The 9,578-nt window shown below is 40.9% G+C and overlaps 1 protein-coding gene across 1 annotated transcript in view; it reads right to left on the bottom strand.

Moving 5' to 3' along the window:
• Nucleotides 1–715: 715 nt before the first annotated feature.
• The window catches only part of LOC140126341 (START domain-containing protein 10-like), a 30,638-nt gene continuing 21,775 nt past the window's right edge, over nucleotides 716–9,578 (bottom strand). Inside the window, exons 2-6 of the mRNA XM_072145652.1 lie at nucleotides 6,789–6,936; nucleotides 6,598–6,701; nucleotides 4,707–4,824; nucleotides 3,802–3,854; nucleotides 716–1,267 (exon numbers count right to left, since the gene is read on the bottom strand). Of these exons, the coding sequence (XP_072001753.1) occupies nucleotides 1,037–1,267; nucleotides 3,802–3,854; nucleotides 4,707–4,824; nucleotides 6,598–6,701; nucleotides 6,789–6,936 (654 nt within the window). The 3' untranslated portion in view covers nucleotides 716–1,036. The remainder of the gene's footprint in view (nucleotides 1,268–3,801; nucleotides 3,855–4,706; nucleotides 4,825–6,597; nucleotides 6,702–6,788; nucleotides 6,937–9,578) is intronic.

Raw genomic sequence — 9,578 nt, 5'->3', positions numbered from 1 at the left:
ATGTTACCAGGAGGAATAACAGAAGGCCATCACAACACAGTGGCAGGGTGACAGAGACATGTTGTATTACATGCTTTTAAAAGTTTGTTCACTTTTGCATACAGATCTCAAAAACAATCATTTTAAAACCCATAATGTTAGGGACTTGCTTGCTGCTTGACAACACAATATACTGTATTAGTATCTAACTGTTGGCTCAGTCCGATTGTTGCGGGTCATGTCTCGCTTAAATTATACATTTTATTATGCCTAGTGGATGGCCTGAAGCGTAGTGCTGCAATACTTATACTTTTGTACTTATGGTACTTTTTTTTTTTTAATCATTATATAAGTCTTGCCTGGAAAGTTTAGTTTCAGCGAAAACTTTGAAGCCATTCATTTTTTATTTCAGAAATAAATAGAGCAGGTAATAATAGTAAACTTTGTAATATGCTTCATTAAGTAAAGCAGCTGCCCTGTGGCCATTTTTCTCCTTCTTCTTTCTCCTGTAGTGAGCAGAGTATCTGAAGTTCCATAGACAATACAGACATAAGCAAAGGAAATTAAAGATTAACTCATTCATTACCTAGAAAATATCTCCCTTAATGATTCAGGTGTAAGGTGGTTAGTCTTTCCAGAGACTCTCTGTAAAGAGTTAACAGGACAGAAAGCTGATTTACACAAACTGCTAACATAAAAAAAGAAAGTTTAAGAAAAAGAAGGATACTGGGACATATTTCTTTGATAAAGTATATTACAAAATTTACTATTATCATCTGCACCATTGATTTATGCAATTCTGTTAAAAGTTTCGTTACACTTTATGTTCATATAGATGGACTAAAGAGAATATCAAATCAAAAATAATGAATTTTCTCCAAAATTTGGATATACAACTACCATAGGGTTTAAGGATATGTGGTTGAATCTATTATCAAGAGTAAACTGTACAAAGTGAGTGAAGTCATTGAGGGTTAATTGTAAGTGGTAGCTGAACACGAGAGTTAGAAAACCATCCTAAGGTTTTATCTAGAGTTTCTATTCTTCGGAAAAGCGCTTAGGAATCCTTGGTGGGGCCGTCCTCATCATCACTGATGTGCATCCTCACTTCAGACACTCCACTTTCATCAATGTTTTCCAGCTCATCCGCCCGCTGGATGGACAAGTCTTCCAGATTGACTGCGGGCAGCGTGTTCTGCTCCGGGTAGACCCACGGCTTAAAATGAGGGTCGTGTTTTCTCTTCCATTCGGGATACTTTATACCAGCCTTGTAAATCTTCTTCATCGCCTGCAGAAATCCGAGATATTGTAAGAAAACAGAAATGCTACAAAAGGTAACTGCTGCGGCTAAACATGTGATCAACTTTACAGTGATCACATGGGATTTATATAAAACCTACCCACCTATCCAAAACATAAAAAGTCTATATACTCGAGTATAAACCAAGGTCCCTAACTTTGCCACAAATAACTGGGAAAACTTATTGACTCAAGCATAAGCCTATGGTCAGAAATGCATTGGTCACAGGCTCCTCTGTGCAGCCAACCACCCCCCTACTGATGAAATGTCCCATGCAGTCAGCCTCTTCTCTTAAGAGATGCCCCCCCCATTGATAAAATGCCCCATGCAGCCAGGCCCCCCTCTACTGATGATGATGAAAGGCCCCATGAAGCCAGGCCCCCCTCTACTGATGATGATGAAATGCCCCATGCAGCCAGACCCCCCCCCCCCAGTGATGAAATGCCCCATGCAGCCAGGCCTCCTTCTGATGAAATGCCCCCTGCAACCCCCTTTGCCTTTCTTCCAAAACTGTTATTTTGGGGCGATTATACCCCATTGATTAATGTTACTATACTTCTCAAGGGGTTTAGTTTTCAACTGGGGTCACCTTTTAGGGGTTTCTCTTGTTCTAGTATGTTATAGGCTCAGCAAATGCTACATTGTGCCCTAAAATTTGTTTCAGCAAAATTTGACCTCCAAAAGCGTGGTGGCGCTCCTTCCCTTTTGCGCTCAGTTATAGGCCCATAAAGAGGTTTACATCCACACATGGGGTATTGTCAAACTCAAGAGAAACTGCACAACAAAATCTGAGATGTGTTTTCTCATTTTATCCTGCAGAAATTGTAGGGCTAAACAAACTTTTTGTCACAATTTAAAAAGGCCATATGGAAACTCCATTTTGTTTTATTACATGTTCGATGCCTAAACTAATAACAATAATAATATTAACAATAATGTTTAAAAGTTTGAGGGGTGTAATTTTAAAATCCCTTCGAAGTACCACATTTTAAAGTTCTATTTATTAGAAACACCCCACAAATATGAATAGGTGTTAATGGAGACTGGAGCCCCTTAGGCCAATTTGCATAATTTTAAAGCCCTTTTCTTATTAAAAACAAGTGCATAAGAAGTTTAAAGAAGAGCAGATCTTGGTAGAGCTATCACACACCGATATGTCAGTGTGCTTGGGTTACTATCATTGATCCTGGAGGACCTTTATATTTTGGTTGAAATGTTTTGCATTTTAATAAAAAATAAATTTACCACTATATACCAATATAAGGTGAAGTTTATGCGATTTATAACTTTTTTACGTGTCAGTGACGTGGCAGATTTGAAAAACTGGGCTGGGTCCTTAGAGAGGTTTCCCCACAAAACAAGTTAGGCCCTAGGTACCTCGGACCCCCCGTTCTCCTTATTTGTAGTGGTCTCATCACCGAGACCACCACTGATCAGCAAGATAGGTCCTATCCTGTGGCCCGATTTATTTTGTGGGAAAACCTTTTTAAGGTGAAAATAATCTGGATTAATAAGAGCCCTTTGTAGTTTTAGTTTCCCAAAGTTTTTCTACAGTTCCTAAAAAATTACAATTGTCAATAACTGCATTTGAGAGGTGCTTAACTTTTTTAGGGCAAAAAAAACCTCTCAGATTTTTTTTTGTGCAAAAATTACCAAACTTTTAACCATTGTGCACCAGTTAGCCACTTTCTTGAACGACCTTCCCTGCGTCTCACAATTGGCTACAATTACCAAATTTAACTAAGGTAAGAACAATCCCCTAGAAGGTTCTCCAATATTGTACCTGCCCTGGAAAACTTGCCCCTTCTGACTGTATGAGCCGCAGCTTATGTTACCAGGGAAGTCTCTCCAATGTCTTTGGATGGGCCAAGGACATCGGCACAAACCATGGGACATGGGAGTTGTGTTCAGAGAGAGGGGGCGTACATATGGGAATGAGCACAGGTTAGCGCTCGGCCCCATTACTCGCTGGAAGTCCTGAAAGTCTTGCAGGTCACATGATCTGCCGCTGGTACAGCCAGAAAGGGAAAGTTTACCAGGGTAAGTAAAATGTGCATGACTTTATTAAGGGATTCTACTTACCCCGTTAACATTTTAAAAATGGTGTCCAACCCCATATATCTCTGATATCTCTGTTGTACTTCTCAAGACTGGCAAATAAGATGCGGAAGCAGGGGCAGAATCAAACTAGCACATACTCAGGGCTGTGGGAATATTATAGCCCCTACAAGTCTGGAATTCTTGAAGAATGCTTTTAATCTACGGTTTCAAGACCTTTAAAAGGACCTTCAACGGTCCAGAAATGGCTCTTGTGAATTTCATGGGTGAAGGTCCTTCGGAGTATAAAATTTGGTGGGTGATCATGGGCCCTGGGAATCGCCTATATTATAAACCACTAATAGCCTCTCAATTAGACACGACTTGTTGCAGTCCTAGTCTGAATTTATTACTTTTTTGGTGTGATGTTAATTTGCAGTATACATATCTATCTGTACACACACGTTAAACAAATACGTTTTTACCTTGGGAGCGACAAATTGAGAAACTTTATTCACCACCCACTTTGGTAATGATCCTTTATTGAAAAAGAAAAAGATTGTTAACCACATATCTAAAAACATGCCTGACTCTAAAAAGTAAATCTACTTGAAGTTGACTGAACCCTTGCAGTAGAGCATTTTTTTTTTCACCAAAAAATTAACAAAAATCAACAGCGCCACCTTATGGTCAAATTGTCTTACTCCTTCCTAAAAAGCTGTAGAATTTATAGAAATATTAAATCCTCATCAAGAGAACCTCTTTATGTATAGTTTATTACAGCTTCTTTGTGAAATAAAAGTGTTTACGTATCTTGATTGGCTCTTTTTAGGCGCAAAGATTGCTCATAGGATTTAAACAGCGGTACAATGAGGAGTCGCCCCGAAAAGTATGGAGTAAATGTGTGTGTCTTGAGGATTGTATTGTTTCTAGAAGTCTCTTTACTCCATAATAGAATACAGGCAGTCCCGAGGTTACATACAAGATAGGGTCTGTAGGTTTGTTAAGTTGAATTTGTATGCAAATCGGAACCGTATACTTTATCATGGCAACTCCAGACAGATGTTTTTTGTCTCTGTGGCAATTTCATTTTAAAAATGTTGGGTTGTCATCAGAACCCGGATTAACACTAAAGCTTTATTACAGACACATTTAATAACTGTTACAGCTGTTTATTGTAGTCTAGGGCTAAAGTACAGAAAATTACCAAATACCAGAGGTCCGTTTGTAACTAGGGGTCGTCTGTAAGTCGGGTGTTCTTAAGTAGGGGACCGCCTGTATACATCCTTCTCCAAAGTGAGAACATTGCAATAAAAAAAGTTTCATAAGATTTCTTATTTTTAGGGACACTATACTAATACTACATAGAGTGATAACACGCTCAGATTACCTTTAGGGTCGACTTGCGTAAGGTAGTAGAGGATACAGCTGTTGTCTCCATTGGATTTAATAAGATATCCAGTCTGCAAGGAAACTGCTCTCACAAAGTCTTTTCTAGGAGGATGTTTCTGCAATGTGAAGTTAAAAAGTTAAATCAAACCCCCATGCCCGATGTTAAAAAAAAAAGATTTTATCTATTGGCCATCACCGAATTTCAGACCCAGACAATTATGGTAAATGTATACCGTAATTTAAAAAATCATCCGTCTTTACAAGTATATGGAGAGCACCGCACATATCAAGAAGGTGGGACGTGTACTGTTATATTCATGAGGTTAACGCTCCCCTAGAGACCAGTGTATTTACAAGTGCAAAATATTCTATGTTTTAGCCAAAAGTTTTCTTCTATCTCCTAGACTACGCTTTGCATTCAATAGGTACTGCATTCATTTCTGTAAAAGTCAGGAGGGAGACCAGAGCGGGGTCTTCACATTTGGAAGAAGCTGGTTTGATTCTGTGACCAAACGATACTAAAACTTAAAAAGGGAACCCGTCATCACTGAGGTTCCAATAGCCCAATGTATGTTCAATACAAAACTGCATGTGTTAAATATTTCTGGTGCTTTGTAATCCATTATTTTACCTTCCCTGGCTCCCTGCCAGCATTGTGTGGAGAGGCTCGGGGCAATTCAATAGTCAATGATCGCTTTCTCCACAATCCCTCCTCCCTTCCACAGTCTATCTTCTGCTTCAGGAAAAGCAGAGGAGGGATTGTGGAGACTTTTGAATTGTAATCCCCCACATCCCGGGACTCACCAGAGTGGCAGGGAACAGCTTTGTAATGAACATACAATGGGATTTTGGGACCTGTCATCAAATAAAAATGACCTTTGTGATGACAAGTTCCCTTTTTGTGTCATTTACAAGCCTACTTTGTGGATGGGCATGCGGCTTCTTCAACAAATCCTAAAATCCTAAAAGATTTGGTACATCTCAATACTTGACATATATTAGATACTTTTCTTTAACTTGCTCTACTCTTGGTTAGTTTTCTTCAGACCAGTAGAATTCCCCACAATTGGGAAACGTGACCTATAAATTTTATTTTCGGACACTGATTCTATAGTATGTAGAAATATCCTTTTTATCACATTATGGAAGCCATTTAAAGACTTAAGAATAGTACACAAAATAGTATGGCCAGTGAACCCCAGCCTTGTATCAAAACTAAGTATCAAAGTCCAGATTGGTGAATTTTTAAAAAAAAATGTAACCTTTAATACGGTACTATTAAAAGGGGAATATATAATGATCATTAAGTAGCATTAAAGAGGACCTGTCACAAGTTTTGGGACCCTAAACCAACTTCTGGGTCCCAAATGGTCATTATGAGTTCTGAGGGTGGGGGGCAATAAAAAAACCTATAAAAACTTACCTAGATGCGTGTCTGAGGGGGCACATTAGACTCACATCTGAAGTTCTCACCGTTGCAGGATGAAGCTGGGAGATGGCCCCGGCTTCGTTGCGCATGCGCTGTACTCATGCTTGCAAGAAAGGGCGGATTCGCTTTACCAGAATAAAGTGTCACAATACATATTGTGCTAAGGTATCAATATCTCATTGGCTGGTGATGCTGTTCCGACCACTGCTGCCTGCCTGCTGCGTGCTTTGTTATTTTAACACCCCCCAACCATGTATAAAAAACAAATTTTTTTTAATTCCTGGACATCCCCTTTAACTATTCCCTAGACAGAAAAGAAACTCCTAGGATGGAAAAATGTGCAAACAGATTTTGGACAATTCTATTGTACTCTACAAAGTCAATCGCCCTCATACGTTGAAATGTTAGTCTGTTTTTTCTAGTACAGAGATAGAAATACTTCTACGTATCCAAGGCTTACCGGGTGTTTCACCGAGTAATTGATTATCATGTAATCATTGCCTAGTGGTAGCCAAGACCTCAGCGTCACAAAATCTCTGTTCTTCAGTGGACTTGGGCACTTCCCTGACATGAAAACAAAAAGATTTTACAATTATCTTATAAGACAAAGATATTATTGGTCTAATATATTGACCATAATAAGCTCCTTACATGAGTAGTACCCCACATCAGCATTGACTGTGAGCCTTCCAATGTCATAGGTATCGATCATGTTCGTATCCCACTTTTTGCGGTAGCTGGTGTCATGGAGAACATCATAGAGAACCTCGGCAGGGACATCTTTACAAATTATACGCATCTGTAAAAAACAGAAAATCCAATGAGAAGAACGATGATAAAGAATACAGTATTTTAGTAGAAATGCAACATGGACAACACAACTTATTGGAAGTGTCGGAAGTTACTGAGCCAATCCAGCTACTACAGCAATTTCTGAAGATCATGATAGTAACGGGAGACATGTCGAATTGCGTAACCTTTGGCCCACCAGAGAAAATATTTTGGAGCCCATCAACCCCAAGAAGTACACTAATACCGTTTGTACATTTGGGAGCTATTCTGGTGTTTAATCCTGGGGTATAATCCTCAGTCCAATGAACACTTCCATAACTGATAAAAGAGAACTTTGGTGCAGGACGCAAGGTAAAAAAGAGTGCAACTGTGAAGCACTCAACGCCCCTGGGTCCTCTCCTGCTCCTTCAGTGCCCTGACTTTGTATGTGCACCAGCATCAAGACCCAGGGCAGGGCAGCCCCAGGAGCAGTAAATATTTGCAAGTTGTACTGTCCTCTTCGGCTACTTTTGCAGCTCTCATGGAGGAAAGAAGCTGCAGTGTGGTGGAAGGAGCAAGAGAGGAACCAGGAAAGCAGAGCCTCATTATCATAATTTTATCATTGTTTTTTCAGCAAAACTGGCTCTGGATTAAACAAGATATGTTTCTGCATCAGTGTAGCTACAGGATTCCCAAGGTATGTTTGGTTCAAAATGCATAAAAGCAAATGGTAGATTTACTTTAATATCAAGAATAGAAATGTAAAAAGGAAATAAATTGTTAGAAAGTATTATATAATTTATGGCGTGTAGTCCGTCCATCACAAGTTTGACGCCAAAGCCCTGGATCAGGCCCCCACCATGTAAATCTTTAGAAGCCTATTACTCTATGATAACTCAACTCTTCTTGTAAATGCTACAATTGGCAGATATCCAATGTAAATCAAATGTGTAAAAACATAATATATACTAACAGCTTTGATATAGGAGAAAAAAAACCCCAATAAAAATAATAGAGGCGTCAGATCTCAGAGGGTCACACTCCGGTCATTAGCCTTTTCGGGACGGCTTTTCATGAAGTAGTCATCACAGCAAGAGTGGAGCTGGGAGGTAACCAGAAACCATTACCTAGTAACCCAAACTGCTCCATGATATCAAGCCTTCAGAGATGGAGTAAATAATTCATGAAGGCCTCCTCCACCGAGTCTCTGTATCCCTCAGAGAAGGAAGTGACTGCTTGTGCAATGAATGGCATGTCAGCGGCCGTCATTAGGGTCACCTGAATATTTAATGAGGCCTCGGCTCTGATGTTGAGTAATTAGAGAGCTGCCCTTTATTTTGCCTGTGTCCGCTTTGTTTTGATTATTTCGCACTTTTATTAATGCAGCGGTTTAATCTCAGCGGGTGAGGGCCGAGGAGACGTGGAAATATCAGGTGCCTGCAGAGCACTCAGAGAATAAATTATGGAGCCTCAGAACTAGGCCTGGGGTATGCAACATCTTAACTATAAAGGCTTGTGGAATAGGTCACTTAAGAAGACACAACTATGGTCAATGCCAGGGTGATGGAATGAATAGCTACGGCTAGAACAAGACTTGTTCCTACTGGAATACGTCCTTTATGGCCATGGTCTGTCCGTGAACCACAGACTGGTCAGAGTCCTGTGTCACAGACTGATAATACTGCTGGGGACCAGGACTCTAACATCATAGAGGTCTTTAGTGAAACAGCAGGAACTCCTTGTATCATCAATTACACATTTACGATGTAAGTAGTACTGCTATCAGCAGTTTTATTGGTCCTTCACACAGTTGTAACAACCCTGCCAATGCATGGTTAGGTAGGTATTGCAAAACTGTCCCTCTCCTTGTCAGGATCTATCTGGTGAGCCTGATCAAGCCCCTCAGAATTGCCCTGGTAATCTTTGTAATTGCAGCTGGAAACCACTGCCTTGGAGGGCAAGAGTTAAGATGTTGATTGTCCTTAACCAATGATATCCTTTGTCTTACTGTAAAGTAAGCTGCAAGCGGATTGGAGAGTGCTGCCACCTCACTAGGGTAGTATAAAACCCCTTGTGGCCGGGAGCACATGGTCTTGGACAGCAGAGTGAGAAGCAAGTCCAGTGTGCAGCTCCTGCAGAGCTGCCATCCAGACACACAACCAGGAAACAGAGGTGTCTCAGGCCGCTGCCTGACACATTAGGCAAGTAAGGACTCTAAGCCCCAGAACAGAGGTCCACTGCCTGGACTCGGATACATCTTTATTAGCCCAGCCTGTAGTTAAAACATGGCTGTGAGCAACCCTTCCTGTGGACCAGCTATCTCTTCCAGCTTTCCAGCCTGCTGAAGTTGCTGCTGTGTTTGTTCTGTGGCCGTTGCCTGATGTTTGTAGCTGAATAAAGAAACCAAGTTATTTTGCACCAAGGTGCCTCCGTGTGATCCCTGGATCAGACTGTTCACCATCACCGGCTCCCCATCCTCCATCACCCATGGATCCCTATTTACACCTCAGGGGTTGCCCCAGGGAGAAACCTATTCCTCTCCCTCCATTTTTCTTGCACACACCACCTGCTGGAGATCTGCCAGGCTGTAGACCAGGCCCCCGGTCCTAATACCAAGCACCGTGATCACAGCGTGCCTATGGCCGCACCAGCCAGCCACTCTGGTATTCA

Source organism: Engystomops pustulosus, chromosome 4 (assembly GCF_040894005.1).
Source record: "Engystomops pustulosus chromosome 4, aEngPut4.maternal, whole genome shotgun sequence".
NCBI lineage: Eukaryota > Metazoa > Chordata > Amphibia > Anura > Leptodactylidae > Engystomops > Engystomops pustulosus.
This window is presented reverse-complemented; position numbering and strand designations above follow the sequence as displayed.